This window comes from Euprymna scolopes, chromosome 17 (genome assembly GCF_053919585.1).
Source record: "Euprymna scolopes isolate OS-2025 chromosome 17, ASM5391958v1, whole genome shotgun sequence".
NCBI classification, from domain to species: domain Eukaryota; kingdom Metazoa; phylum Mollusca; class Cephalopoda; order Sepiida; family Sepiolidae; genus Euprymna; species Euprymna scolopes.
This window is the reverse complement of record NC_136498.1, coordinates 73,512,519-73,534,855: the sequence shown is the minus strand read 5'-3', so window position 1 is coordinate 73,534,855 and position 22,337 is coordinate 73,512,519. Positions and strand designations below refer to the sequence as shown.

At 34.9% G+C, this 22,337-nt stretch overlaps 1 protein-coding gene across 1 annotated transcript in view; it reads left to right on the top strand.

The window, feature by feature from the left end:
- Positions 1-22,337, top strand: part of LOC145296792 (dynein axonemal heavy chain 1-like) — a 350,721-nt gene that overhangs the window by 39,734 nt on the left and 288,650 nt on the right. The window contains exons 6-11 of the mRNA XM_080142859.1: positions 3,840-4,114; positions 7,276-7,458; positions 11,104-11,350; positions 12,895-13,052; positions 14,618-14,832; positions 16,395-16,562. Of these exons, the coding sequence (XP_079998985.1) occupies positions 3,840-4,114; positions 7,276-7,458; positions 11,104-11,350; positions 12,895-13,052; positions 14,618-14,832; positions 16,395-16,562 (1,246 nt within the window). The remainder of the gene's footprint in view (positions 1-3,839; positions 4,115-7,275; positions 7,459-11,103; positions 11,351-12,894; positions 13,053-14,617; positions 14,833-16,394; positions 16,563-22,337) is intronic.

The following is a 22,337-nucleotide window of genomic DNA, read 5'->3' as shown; positions in this document are numbered from 1 at the left end:
CAAGCATAAGATATAGCCGGTGAACATGTCTGACGTTGAGTGGGATGGGGAGCAATTTCAAGTATGCACCCCAGAGCTATCCACCTCAGTGATAAAGGAGGTGACTATGATGCCAGAAACTCGAACAAGATTCAGACATGTACTGAAAAAAACGGTGAGCCAGTGAAGTCATCGCATCTCTGCATTTGCAGATGCAGGGGCACAGATGTGTTCAAGTGAGCAGGAAATTCAGAAACTCCTTGGATATCTAGAGGGGTACCTCATATAAACCACATATCGAATACAGGGCATAACAGACAGCCATTTACACATCAAAGCTGTCTTGTTTCTGTGCATAAAGGTGGGAACAAAAGAGACGCAACAGGTCATATAGAAAACACGTCTGGGCTTTATTTGGCACAGCAACCTTAAAGGAGCTAGACTTATTGCCTCCCAATTTCCCGACCTTGCCATTGTGGAATAGCTTCTTAAGGAATATAAAGAAATTGGCCTCATATGGAACGTCTGTCTGGAGGAAACTATAAACCATCCCATTCAAGCTAACAGAAGCCAAGAGACATGAACTGAAGCAATGGCTAATGGAGCATATTAAATCAAGCGCATGACCACATCAACCACTACAACCAATGGAAAGTGAACTCTTAGAAATAAAATTAATTCCAGGGGTAACACCAACAGCAATTCACACACCGATACCTGTTCCTCATCACTGGTAGAAGGTGAAACAAGACAGATGGTTGCATTGGGGATAAGAGAAACAGCTCCGGTAGGCACATCTACTACTTGGTGTTTAAGGATGGTGGTCATGCCAAAAAGATGGGTCTTCAAGGTGCATGGTGGATCTAAAGAAGTTGATTTATGAGAAACACATCACACCTCATCCCCATTCAATCAGGTTTCGATGATACTATCATACATCAGAAAAACGGTACTGGACACAGGGAACAGATACCACAGTCTACCAATCCCCAGCCACACGGGACCCTACCAAGAGGGATCAATATAGATATGCCAGGCCCTTCAAGAATTCCATGGATCAGGGGATGGATATACCTGTCGGTGGGGGGTTGACAGTAGCTAAGTAGTTAACAACACAGACTGAAAGCTTGGGTGTGCCAAGTTTAAATCCAGTTCATGCCACAAAAACAACTTCATAAAACTCACACTTGACTTTGTGTCTAACCTCTAAATAAAATAAGAATAATGAATTTGTATTTTTTAGAATTGCTTAATTTGAAATGATTTTAGTAATAGATGCCATTAACAATGCAATTTTTACAATCTCAAATTCCAGCAAAAATTTCTTCTATAGAGAAAAATGGTTTTATTTTCTATATTTTTCTTTTTTTGCTGTTGTTGTATGACCTTTTTTCAAAAAAGGATAAAAATAAAAAAAAAAGAAGAAAAAAAAGGGTTACCATGGAGGAATACAGTCGCACAGGAAGGAAACAAGAACGATCCAAGCCGAGACAGCAACTTTAAGAAAGTAAGAAATGACTAACCACTGAGTAATATAATTCGTTTTTATTTTTCTCTATTCTACTCACTTTCAAGCTTTTTTTTCTTTCTTGCTTGGTTTGTCAGTCATATCGTGATGCTCAAGAGTGTTTTGGGCAAATTTTATTGGGATTAATTTGTTCATGTTTTTGTGAACTTTATTTATTTATTTATTTTTTTATTTTAACTTGCTTTTTATTTTACTTTGGAACCAGTTCAAAATTCTTGTGAAGAATTTTTTTCCCCGTTGGAGAAAAATTAAAACTTTAAAAAGTAGATCACCTTAGAGATGAGAATAACATTCGAGATCACGTTAGAGGCGTGGATAACGTTTGAGAAGATAATCTCGTGAAGATGTCACAGTGGTAACAAGAGAATGAGTTTTTTTTGGGGTTTTTTTACATGGAGGTCACCACTTGTCAAGGCCCGGAAGCCACTCGGGGATAAGGGTTATTGCGTGTACAGTAATCAATGGGATAGTATCGTAGTAATCATTAGTATTGGAGATTTGATAAAGTGTCTTACTTAAGGGGGCGGTTCGTCAGGAATTTGTTCATGTTGGACTTGAAGACATCCAAGTTGTAGTCAGGTGGGAAACAGGCAAACGGAAGAGAGTTCCACAGGCGTGCACTTCTAAGAACGAAGCTTTGTTCATGGAATCTACGTTTTGATTTAGGCACAGATAAAGAGTGGGGAAAATTATTGACAGTGGTTTCAGCTAGACGGATGTTTATCATGAAAGATTGGCGAGGGGGGACCAGAGATTGGAGCTCAGACGAGCACTTGCCATGGAAATAAAGATAAAACAAAGACAGGCTCGCAACGTCTCTTCTGTGAAAGAGAGGTTGCAGGGAAGAGAAAAGAACATCCTCCACTAAGCCACGAAGCCTATTTTGTATTTTGGGGATACAGTTAAGAGACTCAGCATTGCTGGTTTCTGGACAACCTTACTGTTATAGCGAGCAAAAGCTAAAGGGGGAATAACTCTAATAAAGGAAGAAAGAGTTATTGCCCTTAGATAGAGGAAAAGAAAAGACTGGAAAGTTTCAGAGAAAATGGACGAGATGGCAGCTGCGCTAAGATCTGCTGTAAATATAAATTTGTGTTTCGAACGTAATAAATAATATTTAACCTAAAATGAGCTTGTTTACTTTTCATTCAAATATTCCATGATTCCGACAACCCATTTCTCCGGACACAACAATTACATATGAAGCTGATTCAGGGTCACACCTTTTACTGTTGGATAAATAAGACTGAGCCTGAAGTTTATTTGTACCAAACATGGTTAGATTACAGAAAAGATTGCGAATTTTATTAACGGTAGTGTTTTTAGTATTGGTGTGTTATGATTAAGGCTATGACAACAGCATATTCTTTTCCTTGTTTTGATTCTATCCATAAGTATATATCCATTGATATCTTATATGTTTTTATGTAGAGTGACGTGGTTCTCACTTGATTACTTGTGTCTGTGTCGGATATATACCCGAGAGTCAAAACAATGAAAAGCATGTGCTGTTGTCATAGCACTAGTTATGATTCTCTGCAAGAATGTATTCCGATAATATATACCTTATTCTTCTTTTCAACATATATTTTGGTATATTTATTTGCGGACTGTCATCCTCATCTTCATAGTTGTTTGTTTCACCACATTTACGCCAATTCATCCTCTGGCCTTCTTCAGGGCCCATGGTGCAATGGATAGAGGCGTTGAATCTCTACAGTTCTAGGTGAGCATTGTCTGAAGATAGCGGTTTCAATCCTACCCAAAGCAGGCCAGAGGATTAGTTGGTCACAACCTGGTGAAACAATAACTATGGCAGGCATTAATTATTGGGGACACAGTTAAGAGAGCATTTCTATTCTATCGCGGTTAATCACCTAAACAAGGGCAGAGAATGAGTTGGTGGAAATGTCGCGAAACAACTATAGAAGATGAAATAAATAAATAAATATACAAATTACTCATCTCAAAGAATTCCAATAAAAAAATTATATATAATATATTTTGGTTTTGTTTATTTATTATGCTCGTTTGAGGATATAATAGAGACAGTGACCAAAGCAGTTCCCCCATATCGTTAGACAGTTGTAAAACAAAGACTGTTGGATATTCATGACTGAAACTTAGTGAGCAAATCAAATGTAAACTGAAGTTTATTTGTACCAAATATGGTTGGATTGCAGAAAGAATTCTGAATTTTACTAAAGATTGCATGGATGTTTTTTTTTTTTTTTTTTTTTTAGAGGTACGGATGGCAGATCACCCCGTATAATTCTGATATGAGATTCTACTCTATTTTTTACAATTCTTATTTCTTCTGTTTCTATTTTAGACGGAGACGTCTCTATAGTTCACTTGATTTAACCAAACTATTACTCGCAGAAGGTATATCATGTGATGACCTGAACCCTAGGGACACGTCTTGTAATCAGGCGATATTGCTTAACGTGAAAATGCAAGATCCCGCACCTTTTGTTCCATATCTTCCCCTGGAAATATTCGACAATGAAGAATATGACTGTCGCACACCTTATGAATGGACGCATTTAGGTGAAGAAGATGGAATACTGAAGCCAGTTCCTGGATTTGCATTTATACCCGAATATGGTAACTGATTTTCCAGTTCTTTCTTTGCGACCAAGTATTTAAACTATCTAGCCTGACCTCTGTTATGTAACATAAAGTGACACATAGAAGATGTTGCCTAGTTTGCTGTAAAGAAGGTAAGCTCCCTCTACTGAGATAGAAAACTTTTCAAGAGTAGCAAAGTTTTTCTTTTTAAGCTGGTGGACTGAGAGTGTCCAGTAGCATTTTTCAGAGCTTTGTTTTCGACTGTCTGCTTAGCTGATGGGTATACGAAATTTTACAGCTGTTGTGTGTTAATAACACAGTTAACGTGGTACTGAGTTGAACCCAACTACTTTGTGTCAAGTTTGAGTGGATAGGAGTCAAACAAAGGTTACCAATGACATAGATCAAATCCAATGATGTCCATTGACAAGGTGTGCACTTGCATTGCGAGACAGGTCAGTGAGTGTATTTTGAGTATAGGTTGATTAACGAGAATTACAGCCGCCCCCCCCCCACACACACCTTCAGTTTGAGTCTTCAGTTTAAGTTTTTGAGTCCGACAAACACAGTCATCAGAAGATAAAAATTCTCGGGAAGCGACGAAAGGTAACTATGTATGGAAGATGAATCAATAAAGCAATTCCCACTCTCCTTCTAAGGATAGGCAGAGAACAGGGGTGCGACATTCAATCAAATAAAGTCCTAATTATGCAGAGAACGAGACTTGCGTTGTTGTTATGAGCTTTTGTTCCAGGTGAGCCAATACGGTCAAAAGATGTGAAGAAGAAATAAAAAGGTACATTCTGCTTTTGGTTTATAAACCCCCTCCAAAAGGGCTGATGTGCCGTAAATATGAACATTGATTTGAAATAAGCACACACCCCATCTTTCCCTCCACGTACATAACACAGTACTTTAAATAAAGAGCATGACGTCATTGAACAAGAAATTTTTTCTTTTATATTGTTATCCATTATTACAGCAACCAGGGAGGAGAGGAAGGTGGCTGCTGCTATTGTCTAGAATAAAACTAGAATAAAAGAAAGCAAAGAACTTCATTTTTGTTGTTAAAATACAACAACGATAGCAGCTACCTCAATACTCTGAAAGACATCACATTTCACTGAGCAACTATTTATGTGTCAAAGAGGCAAATAGCCGTCACTCTCCACAATGCCAGCCAGTTATTTATAATGGAGTGGAAGAATGGCTCGCACACAATATTACATTATGTAAGGAATTGGTTTAGCATGACTCCATATCTGATGCCACTCAAATATGGCATGCCTTCTCAAACAAAACAGAACATTAGCATATATTTCCAAAATGATTTAATCACAGAATATTATTTTTATTAAAATATTTCAAAATATGTTTCCATTTATGGTTTGGAATTCTTGAGATCGGGAGTGATAATTTTTGTTATTTGTATAGAAGGAGGTTGGTCGCACCTTTGCTGTACTACAACTCCATGTGATGTTTAGCATCAGAATTGCCTTCCCAGCTTTTCAAAAAAGATTTACTTCCCACACTATAAAAACGTTTAGTAGTATATAAATTTAAATGTTAGTGTGAAACTGACTATGTGGGTAGGATTCTTTGATGCTTGGGAGTCAGAGTGGCACAGCATATCCCTGCATATTTTCGCAAGTCATGTGGGTGGTGGTGAAAGGAAATATATTAACGATGGCATGTGCGCATTAATAGGACACATTAGGGCATTTACCAATTCATGAGTCATCCATTGATCAACACTTGTATGATAATAAAGTGTGTTAGGGTTATTTTGATACCTGCTTTTGCATTATACAAAAGGCTTGCTCCAAACATCACCTTGGTATTTTTGGAGACTGTAAGTGTAACCATGTAATGTTCCTCGCTCTGCAGGCAAAAATTGCTCTCACATAAGTTAGACCTATTCAAAGAGCTCTAATCAAAAATAAATAAAAATAAAAAATTTTGCCTCTATTTCATTAATATATTTTTTGATCTACACTTATTTTACAGGTAGGGATTCCTCCTTTGTTTTCCTTGCAATATGTGTGATATTTACTCAGTGTTTTTTTTTTTTATATTCTACATTATCTCTTTCCGACGTTTTTTTTCCATCCTCCGACTCTAATGGCAACTTTATGTAACTTTATTTATTTTAAACGTTATCTGGTGAGGTTTGACTCTTGAAGAATGTGTCACTCGGAAGGTACATATTGTTATAGTTTTCTATCTTTTAATCGAATTGATTTTTTTTTTTTCTATACGTTTATGATTTTAATCAAACAGTTTTTTGGCTATTAAATATAGGTAAACATGTTTTACCAATACTTTTCCCATCCTTACACTGTAATATCATCCCCCTGATTCATTATAAAGCCAATTATTCTTTTTAGAACTTTAATTAAATTTTGTATGACAAAAAATCTTTTAAAATATATATACAATTCCAGGTTAATATTTTTCAGAAGTGAAGCAACCAATTAATTTTTAACAAGGTTCATATATGAGTGCTCAAAACTGAAGTGGGACAACATACTTTTTATTAGTTTTACATAAGCATTTATATGTCACTACACATTCATGAGCATGTTTTGGTCAGCCAGTTACAAGTAACTAGAGACCTCTTCGGGCGATATTGCTTATACAATAGTAGACTCAGTTATGAAATTTGTGAAAAAAAAATTCCAGTACATATTTATCAGGATGTTAAATGATATTTAAAAATAAAATAAGCTAACGGCATTTAAAGAAGTGAAAAAGAAAGAAAGCAAAAAGAAGAAGAAAAGAAAAGGGGGAATAAAATAAAGATATATAAAAATGTATAAATATGTAAAACAAAAGAAATAATAATAATAATAATAATAATAAAATTTAAAATTATACACTGATAATATATATATATATATATATATATATATATATATATATATATATATATATATAAAACAAAAACAGCAAACAGAAAAAGGAGACTATGCTACAGACCCTTGCAGACAATTCTAGTATGAATTTTAGAAGCCTTAAACCTATTTTTGTTTTTAGATGTACAGTTGTACTAGTTATCACTATAGATTATTATTTATCAACCCCTACTATTATATCTTTATATCTCCATAAAATGCTATTTACATTGGACATTTCCCCATTTTGATCAGTAGTTCTTGCCTTTGTTTGTTATTTATATAATTTTATATTTATTTTAGCGCCTCCTGATTATATGGGCACTGCTAAATCTAAGTCTAGGAAGACTTTTGCATGGTTCAAAGTTGGTGTCATCGGCTACGATGCGAATTCTAAGAAGTATCTTGTTCATAAAGCCGATTCAGACGGACGTGTACTCGATGCCGAGCGAAAAACAATTTTGATGAAGACAAACGTAAAGATTGGTAAGCTTTTTTTTGTTGTACTGAGAAGTGAAAATCACTATAGGATGACTCCCACTCTAACCTTCGCTCACTCCTGATCCCTGCGACCCCAAAATGTCGCCATTGAGCTATTATGTAAAGGTCAAATGTCTGTCTGTATATCCAGCTAAGACTTAAAAAATACAAAACAAACATCCACAAAGTTGGTATTTTGTTAAACCCCAGATGTATGATATCTAAAATTACAAAAAAAAAAAACCCCAAAAAAACAGATTCATTATTTGAGTATAAAATGACCACTTATATCATTTAATGTTGTCAAGATGTATACACATCTTTTAATGTTATCATGTAAAGGGAAGTAATTTTTTCACAGAGTTATTTCCCTTTTGCCGACTTAAGTTACGTGTGTGCCTGTATGTCCAAAGAGAGGAGTGGGCTAGGCGAAGAAGTGGGGATAAAGAAGGGTAGGAAAAATGGGGTAATAGGAAAGAGAAAGGGATAGAAGTTATGTTACACTTTTTTCCCAGGTAATGCTGGGCAGCCCTGCTAGTCGTTAATAAAATTCACAACTCTTTGTGCAATCCAGCCATATTTAGTAGAAATAAAATTCCGTCTATACCTGACTTTTCCACAAAGTTTCAGTCATCAAAGTCCAACGGTCTTTGTTTTTTTTTTTTTGTTTTTTTTTTTATTGTAGTTCAATTATATGCCCTAAGTGAGCATCTGTTGTATAGCTAGAGAATGGAAACAAGATCTTATGAGTGGCATCACAGAGAGAGTTGAAGTGATGGGCGATCCATTTCTTCAGCAGCGAGCCTCTGAGGTCAACGTTGTTTTGGCTCATGTTGATTTTCTTTCTAATAAGTAAGGAGCGATTTGAAGGCTGTTTAATGTTCGCTGATTGGCAAGTATGATTCTGCAATATCCTGGCCAGAGAGATATAGCAGCAATAAATCTATGAACCACAAAAAATGTGTGTTGCATCTTCTTGGTAAGATTTTGTGTGAGTTCATGGACGTGCGTTTTTATAATGTTATGCAGCAGCTCTAATATACCAAAGAGTCATTTAAAGTGTGTAACGGCAATAAATATTTGTACCTATTTCATAGAATGCTTAAACAACTTGAACACAATTGAATGAAAAAGATTAAGCATTGTGTAACTCATGTTTTTTTTGTTTCACATTTAATTTTTTCACAGAAAGGATACTGTTATCATAAGCCAAATTGTGTGCAACTAGTTAAGGTACAAATCTACACTTATAGATTTTCAGAGTATTATGTTTTTTGGTTTTTATGTTCTGCAATCTCCAATTAGACCAGATTATGTACTGACATGAACATTCTCATGAGAGTTTTCTAGAGCCTTCCAACTTCCAACTAATTGGAAGTGGGTGTTTTTGTTTGTGACACCATCAATAGAAGATTGCCTTCACCACAGCTGAGCAACTCCATCTATCCACTGTATGGTATATCTTTAGAATATAAGAAGGATGGTAACAGGTGCTACACCTTGCCCAAGGATGACCTGAATCTGTACAGTCCTCTTTTGGCATAAACCCTGTTTTTGGTTGTGATGGCATTCTTCAGTTCAGGAATAGTTTGAAGATTGTTTTGATAGACTTCATTTTTGAGATAGCCTCACAGATAAAAATTTGGGAGGTTATGATCCGGTAAATATGTGTAACATAATGCAAATGCATGTAAGAAAATGCATGCAAAATGAAGTTACAAGTAAGGAAAAATAAAAACTTTAAAAAGGAGATCACGTTAGATACGGGAATAACGTTTGAGATTATCTTAGAGACATGGATAACATTCAAGAAGATTATGCATAATCATTTATCTGAATATATACAGAACCTAGTATTCCCAAATAGTTACCCATCTGGTACTGGCCAACATCACTTAATTTCAGAGATCTAATGAAAACCAGTGTGTCAACGTGATTATGCTGTAATAAATTTATCTTATGTTCCAACAAGTACTCGTCTTTTTACCACCATTGCAAAAAAATATTTCCTTTCTTCTTTCATGTACTTAACATCAAATTCCCAAGAACAGTTTCTTTTTAAGAACTTTTCATCTGTGGAATACATTACCACAAGATTTCTCTCCCGAGAGCTACAACATATTCAAATCTAATGTCAATAAACATTTATGATCAATGTGTCTCAGAGGACCAAATGAAGATTCATCATTGACAAATTGATTTCTAGGGGTATTCAGGTCTAGTATGAACGAATATCACAGGTAAATTTGTTGCCGGAAAGTAATTTTTATGATATTGAGACCTTCATTATCAAAGATATTCCTTATTGTTTTCACTGGTCGCCATTTTTAACATGGAGAGGGAGTGTTTTATATATTGAGCATGCGTCAAGTGTCTTATATAACAAGAATAAAAATGGCGGCCACTTTAAATTATTAGAAAAAACATGGGAATACGAATGTTTTAATATCATAAAAATTATTTGCCGGCGACAAATTTAACTGTGATATTCGTTCATACTGTACCCAATAAACCTTAAAAAAATCAACATTTTACAGATGCCGTACATATCCATTGTATTGTTCTAATATGATTTCTCTCCATGCAACGCATTTCCTCAACCCTTACTAGCCATACCATATATTATTATGCTGTGTACACATACCTGATAGATTCTTCCTTTGGTCAACAGTGGTAATACTCTGCTGGTTAGTAATGGCAGAAGTTCCATGAACTTATTCCATATACTCTTAATTTTTGCAATCACATTAGCACCTGTTCTCTAATAGTTACCAAGGTAGCAAAACTTCTGATCAATCTCAATATACTTTATCCACATTTGAGTTTTCATCCGTTTTCATTGTCTTACGCTTCTTGGTTATCATTATTCAGCCTAAATGTAATACCACTGTAGGTCTTGTTTACGAAATACTTAAAATAATCTAATATATAAACGACTATATGTCTGTCTGTCGGTTGGTCTGTTTGTCTGTGTGTCTCCATATTTTCAAACTCTATCTCCTCCGAAACTAAAAATTGCAGAGCAGTGCTCAGGGCCTCAGATGATTGGATTTTTTACGGGTTGTTCTTTTATGAATCTTTAGCTGGTTAAAATTGTCTTTAAGGGGTCTAAAAAGGGTCAAAGATTTTTAAACATTTTTTGTACATTCATCTTAGTATATTTTTAATTTTTAATCGGTTTATATGTGTGTCACGTTGGTACAGTGGTAACGTCACCAGCTTTGGATGCTACAGTTTCCGTTTTGATTCTAGCCGATGGTACCTAAATATTTTTTTTTTACTTTTGAAATCACGACTCTGTAATAATATATACAAAATTTGGACAAATTAAAATATCATATTTAAGCGTATTTTACGCCCCGCAAGTAATAATAAAAAAATTGTAATAAAATATTGAGTTAATTATTGTCTTGTTTTATCAAATTGTAAAAATCGTAATTTTCATTAATGATTTTCTGTAAATATTTTAATAACTCATACATTGAAACTTTTAAACAAATCTATCCATCTGAAATTTATTATTGGCTAGTTTTTAACCTTGAAGCATTTTTTAGCCCCTTACAATAAATGGTTTCATTCCTTGTCTGGAGCGATTTCCATAAAAAATAAAAAAAATCAGTTTGATTTGCTTCATATTTTATTTTAATTCAGGTAAGTTGCTGGACTGTCAGTATTGGGTCCCACGCATCTACTTACTGTTTTCTGCAGAGGATCCTCGTACGTTTGCTAAACGTATTGCAGAAGCGTTTCACAAAAGGAAAGAAACTGAAGCCTTATTACGGTACCATCTTTATGTTGATTGCATGCCCATGGATGGAGTCGGTGAGTTAGATCAAGCCTCATTAAAGCGAATGATCGACTGGGCCAGAAACACATGTGGCATTATTAAAGACAAAAGGTAAAGTGTACATTTCTTTTTATGCTCAATTATATTCATTTGTATGTTGCAATTTGGTATCACGTTTCTCAATTTTTGAGATGAGGATTGATTATTTGGATTATTTGGATTCTTTGCACTACTGTTCTTATCTTGAGTGTTATTTTCACAACGTTTCGATCAATGTAATCTCCCGACCTTCTTCAAGTGTATCTTATTGAACTCGGGAATCTTTCTGCTGAACTCGGGAATCTTTCTGTCAAACTCGGGAATCTTTCTGTCGAACTTGAAAATCTTTTTCTGTAACTCGGGAATCTGCACGGAATTTTGAACAGAACCCTTTATTTAACCCACGGGGGTAGCATGCTCTCTTTCCATCCGCCATGACTGGGTAGAAGTCATAATTAATTTGCAATTGTGTTTTGAATATTGTCCGTGCTGAAGATTGAACCTTCAACTTCCAGAAGGGTGTAACTTTATCCACTACGTCACGTGCCCTTGCACAAGGACCCGCAGCATAGTGGATAAAGTACTTGGTAAAATTCAGTTGTAAAGTTACATTCTGGGAGCCGGTAGAAAATAATTAAAGCTGAGATTTTCGTCAAGAAAGACAGTTGGAAGAAAGTCAACACATGGTTAACAGGCAAACAACGTTCCATCTCCTTCGCCCTCTTGGGAGTTGGGTGACTCAAGTGGGGGGAGGGGCTGCTGTTCTTTTCAACTCATACACCAACATGCTTACACACCCTGACAAAAAGCAATATGCACATACAAATATAATTCTATGGACGTTTGTCTCAAAGTGGTCAGGAAGTGCCTAATCAATTTTTAACTCGCACGCACACACACACACACACACACACACACACACACACACATGGAGGTCTGAACAGAGCTGAAAGGAAGAAACGGACCAAATATCAAGATCTCATGTATGATATAAAAAGAAACTGGGATCTTAGAGAGATATCAATCATACCAGTTATTATAGGTGCTACAGGGCTTATGAAGAAGAACCTGAAGTCCTACCTAACTAATATTCCTGGTGAACCAAGTGCAAAAGAGATCCAGACAATTGCACTTAAGGGAACAAAGAGGATGCTAAAAAGAGCTCTTGGTTGGTTTCAATATAAAGCAGGGCAATGTTGGCAGCTGGTTTGGCTGCCCCATACCCAGCGTTACAATCTTTAAAGAAATAAAATGAAAAGAAAAAAAAAACACAACGACGTAGGCTTAAGCAACCTGACAGAAAACTTAACCCCCCCACCCCCCCACACACACACGTGAACATTTATTGGCTGGGTTTCTTACAGTATTTTGTATATTCTATAAGTCATTGTTGAGATTTCAAAGACTTGACCCATTTTTTGATACTACTTGTTTTTCGAACCGAATAAGCATTTTACATTAAATAAAAACACTAAAAACTTACCCAGCAAAGTAGAAGAGTAACTTATACTGCCTTTGGTAACATTTACTTGTTATATATTTGTTTTTTGACCACTTTTTTTTTTCGAATCTCTGTGGATTGTAAAACAAACCTATTCTCTCGTTTTCTTTTACAGCTTCGATGATTATATTCAGCTTTTAGAAAAAGAAGTGAATATTGATTATTGTCGATCGATGAATAAAATTATTTTTGATAAAATTATTAGTGAAGATCCAGAAACCTTTGCATTTGTGACGTTACCGAAACCAATTGAAGACATGATTCCTATAAAAGGTCAGTTAATTTTATTACTAGTTGGCTTTTCGGGATTGTTAACACTTTGCAAAGTTCGATGCTTGTAATACTTGAAATAATAAACATGGAATTCATAATTTTAAATATTCATGTAAGTGTCATGTGTTGACCGGATGTAAGTAATATGTCGTTATGATGATTTTGCAGCCTCGCAAAGTAAACCAGAATAACTTTGTTGTAAACATGGAGAGACTTCTTTTTCGTTTTTTAGATAAACATTAACGTTTATATAATTTCAATACAAATTTATTTTAAATATCTTTTAAATCTGACCGTAAAGAAAGAAAGAAAGACGTCCATGCTCCTGCTACTTGTGTACCTTAACAGTACCTGTATTTCGATCGGGTTTGGATATTTAACTTTAGTAATGACATCCGTGAGTTTTTACATATTTTCCTCTTAGGTTTTCGAGTCTCCAACCTGCCAGTATCCTACATCACCATTCACCCATGCATGGAGGATTGTTGTCACATCTGGTCTGTACATCAACCACTAGCCTCTATATATTAAAGAAGAGCAAAAAAAAAAAAAAAAAAAAGTCTCCAATCTAATATGTCCCACACTGTCAAAGAAGCTGTAACCTGCAATGTTGTATCTTTGTGCTTTTTTACGAGTATTCTAATGTAATGCGCTCTAACGAACGTGTTCCCCCTTGATATAAATACCCTTGAGTAACCAGACAAGTAGCAAAATCTCACCCCTTCACTGTAGACATCCCCAAATGCTGGAAAGCCTTCTAGTCTAATAGCGTCTTCCTTCAAACTGCTAGAGTTTGGAATTTCCTTCCTGTTTCCTGCTTCCTTGGCTGTACTAAAATGCAAAAGTTTAAATGCAATGTAAATAGAAATCTTGCTGCTCAACTCCCTATTTGTGTTCCTGTATGTGTGGTCCTTGATTTACAGTATCAATAGTAACGTGCTTTGTTTGGGATGAATAAAAGTATAAAAATGCTTGTCTTCAACACACTATGTGAGAATCCTTTGAACTTAAAGGAATTGCAAAAAAGTAAATATTTTCGTGTAGCAAATAATAAAAAAAGAAAAATATGTAATTTGATGTATGTAAAATATGGAAACTGCCTTTATTTGCCTCGTGTAACAATTTCTAGCAAATAACAAAAAAGAAAATTACATGATTTGATATATTTAAAAGTACTCATGGGACCTGCTTGTATTTGTCTCGAATATATATATATATATATATATATATATATATATATATATATATATATATATATATATATATATATATATAATATTTTTGTATAAATCTAAAGGAAATAATTGTTATAATGATAAGTTGTATTTGCAAAGAAGTTAAAATGAATTAACATGTACTGTTCTTAATAATATGCACCAACGTTCAACAAAAGGAAAAGGCTAGGTAGAATCAAACATCGATTTGTCAAATTTAATGCAGTTTAGGCCTTCTTTCGAGAATCCGTCTGACTTCATTTTGTATATATAATAAACATAATTTATCATTTAATGTATCTGATACCTATTTTCTGTTAATTTAACGAGAATAAAAATATTTGTTTTCAGAAGTCTGCAAAGATATGCCCAGTTATCCTTTTGACGAACAATATGACAAGTTTGCTTTTACAACTTTCTTGACGCGTGAAGAAATTATTCACGCATGTGTGAAGTTGCGGACCGAATGCAACAAAGTAGCACAGATGTCTTTATTTCATGTACCGACCACAAAGCCAATGAAAATTGAAGAATTTATACAGACACAATCACAAGTCACTTCTCAGGTAAGACATTTTATTCTTAGAGAAACGTAAAAAAAATTGTAGCAATTAATTTATATTAATGAAACCCATAGAGATTCGACAGTTGTATCCTTGTAGAAGTTTGTGATATATTTTCATTCTATGGACGTTTGGCACAAATGCACACACCATGCTATTATTGTAGGAGATTTGTTCAAGGGAAAAAATACTTACCTAAGTACTCCGGTTAATGTAAATATATTTCCTAAACCCTTGTCAAATTTTGTGACATATTTCCATTCTATAGACATTAAATGTGAACACGGACTTCACAATATTATTGTACTACCTCTGGATAAAACAGGAACTACATTTTGATCATAGCATGAAGATCAAGAATGTGTATTTTCGTTTTACATTTCACATTTGACATATCAGGGAAGGTGACAGCAGCTAAGTGGTTAACGATATAGACTGACAACAAGTTTGAATCCATTTTGTTCCACAGAAACACTTTTAGAGATGTTGATAATCTTCATATGGTCCCTCCCATAAATACCCGATTGTCATTTAGCTAGAGCACTGTTGGTGAAATTTTCTACTCTCCGTCATTACGCAAGTGCCATCCATATACCTTTAGCATCAATAAATAGCAGTAACTACGATGGGCTGCATCATCAGTATTCTCAAATCAAGATTACAGCCAACTGTCTACACATCAGGAGCAAAACAATAATTGGCTGCTAACAGATTCACACAATTTTGATCACAATCCAAATCTATGTTGGGGAAAATAATCTGTTTTAACTATCGTGTAAACACAAAAATAACTGCTATATTTTTATCATGTATGCAAAACCTCATGTAGCAATTGCTACCGTTAACAAAAAATAACAAAACTCTAAAGTCCAACCTCTCCTCAACATGCCAGTGTTGTGGCAATGACTAGTGCGAAGAACCAAAGTTCCTAACAGTGCCATTCAAGGTAGATTTATTCGACATCCCAATTTATTCGACAATGATCTCGGGTCCTTTTTTTTTGACAATCTATGATAAAAAAAAGACATTCACAATAATAAGGATAATAACATTATATTCAACACATGTAAAACTGCCACTCAATGTTGATTTTCCCTGACTATTTGGAACAACTTTGTTGCCAGAGTTAACCTGAAATCAATCAGGAATACAAAGTGATCCAAATCTGTGATCAAAAGCAGACACTTCCACGTTTAGTATTGCATTACGGTCCAACTCACTTAATAACAATAACGATTAATGACAGGGACTGATAACCTGGGTTTGCTAAGTTTGAATCCAGTTCACTCAACTCAAGCACTTTTATTTATGGATGTTGACAACCTTCATGTAGTCCCTCCCATAACGAGATATTGGAAAAACACATGCCAACAATAATCATCTGATTCAGATGAAAATGAACAACAACAACAGCAGCAACAACAACAATAGCAATAACAACAATGTGATCACATGACAGTTGTAAATAAAGATGGCAATTGCATAATTACCATTTTCTTTTTTTTTTTTTTTAAAGCTGTATATAATTAAAGTTTCTTTCAATGATTTTTCTCTTTTTCTTTTAGGTATCTCTGTTTCTCAAAGAAAGTTGGATCACAACATTACGGGCTGCGATTCGTACAAGCCTTCGTGACATCGGCAAAGGATGGTTTAACATACATCAAACAAACTGGGAAGTTTACCAGATATCAAAATTAAAAAGATTCATGGAAATGGTCAAATTCATGATGCAGGTAGTTGACTTTTTATTTTGTAGAATTCTTCAAGATATAAAAAAAATATGAATAGTGGAATATATTTGGTGCTATAATAATTTGCACCCATAATCTAGCTTCCGAGTTGTTGCGTGTTGACAATGTGTACACACGCACACACACACAGAGGCAGGGTTAAGTAACCAGCCGATGAGTGCAGATCTGTCAAAACTGACGTCGCCAGAGGGGAATAGGTCAAGTAGTTGACCTTACAGCTGCCGGGGTTAAACACCTGCAAGAGAACAGGTCGATATAAACAAGTGAGACGACAGAGAGAGGAAAGTTAAAGAGCAACGGTGAGCCATGAGTCACGTCACTACGCTGTGCTGATAAAATCCACCCACTTCCTGCTCCCCCTCCTGTCTATCGACTGAAGCATACAACACAGAGCAAGAAATAAATGGGTTTTTTTATATTTTTGGATTTTATTTTGCAAATTCTTTTCTTGGCTGATGAGAAACTGCTACATCACAGAGTGAGTTCAACCCGGCTACATCATAGAATGATTTACCAAAAATACCACACATAGAATCATAATTAACATTAACAATCTTTTCTGTAATCTAACCATATTGTTGCATAGGGGACATTCATAGAGAGAGAGAGACAGGGTACATCTGGATGAGGGGAAGAAGAGACAGTTATACAGTTCTGTAGATTCTTATAACATATATTTAGAGAGGAGGGTTATCAGTTCTTATAACACAGGAGTGGACTGTCATTACTTATGATAGAGAGGGGGACACATTACTTAGATGGTTTATATGCAAAGTTCATTATGACGAATGAGTGGACACAATGTTCATATAAAGGATGTTTCACATTACCTTTAATTGTTGAAGAATGATACAACACGAAGACGCAGTTACAAAATTATGATGTGTTCTTTTATTACATTCGACCGGTTGCAATTATTATGACATCCAAGAATTCAAAAGTCGACTACATGATTAAAACTTTCTAACCCTTCCCTTCCAAAGGGGACCCTCTTCTGACCAATGTCAGCTCTGTCTCCCGTCTGTCCAACTCTCTTTAATCTCCCAAAACTAGCCAACTATATTGAGAATTCATTTTCTGCTATGACGTCATGCACATGTCCAAGAACGTGCTCGACCCTCATGGCCTGAACTCACGTGGCTTAAACATGCATGGTTCGCACATGTACAAACCATTTCTGCAGACAAAGAACTCTTCTAACCTATTTTTCGACCTAACTTATTTTTCAACATATTTAAATTTGCTATTGTCCGTTCTTTTAACTGACCTTATTTTAATTCAGTTTTCATAAAAAAAGAATTGAACAATCAAAATTCCTTTTACTTAAACATATCTACTATTTTATATTAAATTGAACAATGCAAATTCCTCCTGAATCTATTTCCAAACTTTGCTTACCAGGTTCAAATCTTGGTCTATCTAATCTCATTTTTACTTATCTAATGTTTTTCTTACTTAAAAGAAAGGGGACCTTTTCTTGTAACAATATTTGGTACAAATAAACTTCAGCCTTACTTGTCCACCAAATTTCAGTCATCATTGTTCAACAGTCTTTTTTTATCACTGTTCAATGATAACCACATCTGGATACAACATGCAAAATTGGTAATAACTTTGAAACACTTAGTTCTTGTTATTGCTCTCATTTTTGGTTGTAATGGTGTTGTTCTTCAGGTTAGGACGAGCCAGTAGATTATTTTAGTAGGCCTTATCTTTGAGAGAACCTCACAAATCAAAATCTCTGTGTTAGGTCCGATGATCACCAAATAGACCCCCACATATAATTGAACAGCCATTAAACGGAAGCTGTTTTATCAGAGTTAATAAAAAAGAGTAATAAAATTAGTAGATTCTCAATTTGGTTCACATAAATATCTATATTAGTCAATCATTTCCTCTGTCCAGACCACTTTCTGTTAAAATGCTTTGAAATAAGATCTCTACACATATTAGTAAATCTGTTTTTTTTTTTTTTTTGTTTTCATTGATCATTTCTGCATATTTTCCTGTGTTATTTGTGAACACAAATAAATACTGGCATTTCTGTTTATGAGGTGCCTTTAATAAGTTTTAGATTTTTTTGTACGGGCACTTTTATTGATAATAGGCACATACAACTCTAGTTTCCTTCAAAGTAATCTCCTCCGGCTGCAATGCACTTGTTGTAAAATTCCAAGAACTTCTGGAAGGCCCCATGGAAGTCCTCTTGTGTGAGCATGTCAATGACCCTCATCACAGCCTCTTTCATCTCTTCAATTATCTCATAATGACAGCCTCTAAGGTTTTCCTTGAGCTTAGGGAATAACCAAAAGTCACAGGTAAGGGTTATAAGTAAGATGAGGAACTGTGTCTTAGTCAAATAGTCTGTGACAGGAATGAAGTTGTGGACTGGTGCATTCACACAAATCTTCCACATCTTCAGTTCCTCATGAATAATTGTGTGTACAGTTCCCACACTGACATCAAACTGTGCACTTATTGTCTCTATAGACACATGACAGTCCTTATCCATGAAATTCTTTATTTGGCCAATCAACTCTGGTGTTCTGATTTCCTTACTCCTCCCACCTCTTATCATCCTTCACAGACTCCCTGCCTTCCTTGAATCTCTTATGCGACTCAAAAACTGATGATGGGTCTAGAAGTGTAAGCCATTTTGAGTTTCAGAACAGTTTCAGATGGTTCGCTGTTACACACAAGTCCTGGGAGGTGACTTGTTTGTAGTAGACAGTTCCACAGAACAAAATATTCTTGCCGTGTCAAAACCCGGGAAAAGAACATGTGAAATTGCTCCAGAAAAGGTTTAATATTTATGAAGCAATTCTGGTTTCTGATTGGTTGGTAGCAGAACGTGAATTAATTTGATTCGTCAGTTCTTAGCAGCATCGTTTATAAATAGAATCGTCCGACTGTGTGGGATCATACCCCATTAATCTCAAAATATTGCAACATTCTCCCTATTTTTTTATAATGGGGAAGTCCCTTGTGTTTGTTCTGCTCAAGAATAAATATATATTTTTATATTCACTTAGACATAACAAAAATTAGAAATCATTTGGATCTTAGAATTTTAGCATTTAAAAAGATGCCATTTTTAATTGTGTTCAAACGTCAAAAAGGAAAATTACAAAGATTTTTTTTTTTTTTTTTTAAGCAAATGTATTAGTTACGCATTAGTAGGTTAAAGTGTTAATACAAATAAAATGGATAAAGTTTAATGTCTTGTCCAGGACTATTTTTTATTATTATTTTTTTTTTTTTTTGATATATAGAAATCTATATACTCTGAGCATTACCCCTAGGGTTTTCCTCTGATATTCATGCAAAAAAGTAAGAGCCTTCTCATAAGTGGAACTTCGCTGGTCTGTATTTTTAATATATAGAAATCTCTCTACATACAGGGCAGTGAAAGAAAAAAAAAATTCTGTCGAATTCACCAACAAGTTTTGAGAAAAAACGTTGTAGCTTTATCCTTGTCGCCGGTTTCGTAAATACATCAGCGATATTTTGTTCTGATGATATGTAATTCAAAATAACGGATTCCTTTTTTATCTCGTTTTTTATGAAATGGTATTTTATATCTATATGCTTAGATCTTTGGTTGATTATCGTGTTCTGTGCTAAGACTATACTGGCTTGATTATCACAATTAATTACTACGGAGCTTGTAATCAATTCTGACTCTAAAATAGTCTTCAGGATATTTTTAAGGTAGAGTGCTTCCTGGGTCGTGTGTGTGATCGTGATAAATTCTGCTTCACATGTAGAGAGAGATACAATCTGTTGCTTTTTAGATTTCCATGAAATAATAGGCCCATTTTCTGAGAGTCTGAAACAATATCCAGATACACTCTTGTGATCTTCGTCGTTTGCCCAGTCTGAATCCGAAAAACCTTCTAATTTTAGGGGATTTCTTGATTTTCTAAATATTGACTTCTATTCTTTAGTTCCTTTTAAATAAAGTAGGACTTGTTTAGTTCTGTTAAAATCCTTCATTGTCGGTCGTGATAATTTTTGTGACAGTTTTGTTACTGTATAGCATATGTCGGGCCTGGTTGCAGTCATTCAATATATAGGACTACCTATAATTTCGCGATATTGTGTGTCATTTATTATTTCAGATTCTCTGTGTATATTTTTATTAATATCATTTTCGACTGGTGTAGAGCGTTTCTTGCACTCTCCCATTCCAAATTTTAATAGTATTTTGTCGATGTATCTCGATTGATTCATCGTAACAAATCCTTTGCTTTGAGTAAATTCTATCCCCAGAAACCAGGATATTTTGCCAAGATCGGTCATTTTGAATCTTTTACTTAATTTGTTCTTAACATCAGTTAACATTATGTCACAATTTGATGCAATTAAAATATCATCGACCCACAAAACCAAAATCAGTAGTTTATCGTCTTTGTGTTGGGTATATAAACAGGGGTCTACAGCGCATTGTCTAAATTGTTGTTTAATAATATAATCATGGAATACTGTGTTCCAACACTGAGCACTCTGATTTAGACCATATAATGACTTGTTAAGTCGCCACACGCTATTTTTATTTTTCATTATAAATCCCTCTGGAGGGGTAATATAAATTTCACAGTCTATTGGGGCATTCAAATAAGCATTTTTTACGTCCATTTGATGGATGTTTAGGTCATATTGTGATGCGACTTGCAGTAAAATTCTGATTGTCGTTAGGTTTGTGGTCGGTGAAAACGTAGAAAAGTATTCTTTACCGTAAATCTGAGAGCACCCCTTAGCAACAAATCTTGCTTTGTACTGTTCTACGCCTGATGCTGTACTCTTTTTTGTAAAGACCCATGTGGTAGAAATAACATGTTTATCTCTTGGGAGAGGCACTACCGTATAGGTATCATTTTCGGTTAAGGCATCTATTTCTTTTTTCATGGCCATTTTCCATTCATCACAATGTTCTGAATTAATTGCTTCGTTGAAGCATCAAATGTACACGAAAATAAAAATGTATGTTCGCTAACAGAGCTCTCTACATTTTTAATGTAGTCGCCATTTTGAGTCCTGTATCTACATTGGAAACTCTTGTGATTAGGTCGTCCACAATTATAGCAAATAATTTTTGTACGTTTTTTAGGAAAAAACCTGCTTTTGGCAAAGTTGCGTTTTTTATTCCTGGCATGGGTATAATTCGATTTTGGTGTTTTTATGTGTGTATTTTTAAATTTCATGATATTTGTGGATTCGTTTTTTTCTGTGATCATTTTTTCAGTTTCTTCGTAAATTCTGAGTGCTACCTTGAATTGGCTAAAAGTCATGGGTTTTTCTTTCTGGGTTATCACGGTGGCAAATGGCTTTAAATCACTCGGTAATCGCTTAAGGACCATGGAAATTAACAGACTGTCACTTATAACTTCACCAGACATTTTTTTAAGAATTTGCAGTTGTCTCGGCTCTTATAATATAATCAGTAATGGTTTCGGCTTCCATTCGTTTTAGAGAGGTCAGTTCAGTGTATAAAGAAATAATTTTGGGTTTTCCTTTCGATAAATAATGCTCTCTCAATATGTTTAATGCTTTGCAGCCGTCGTCCAGGGCTTCTCTCATTACCAGTGATAGACTTCGGTCATCTAAACACTGTATTAATTCCGCAAAGACAGTTGTTTTCTTTTCAATGAAGTCGGGGTCGTTTCTGTTTTCAGGTTGTGTTTGTAGTACTTTGTGTAGCTTTTGGATTCGTAGATATCCCAGAAATTTAACTTGCCACAATTCGAATTTTGATTC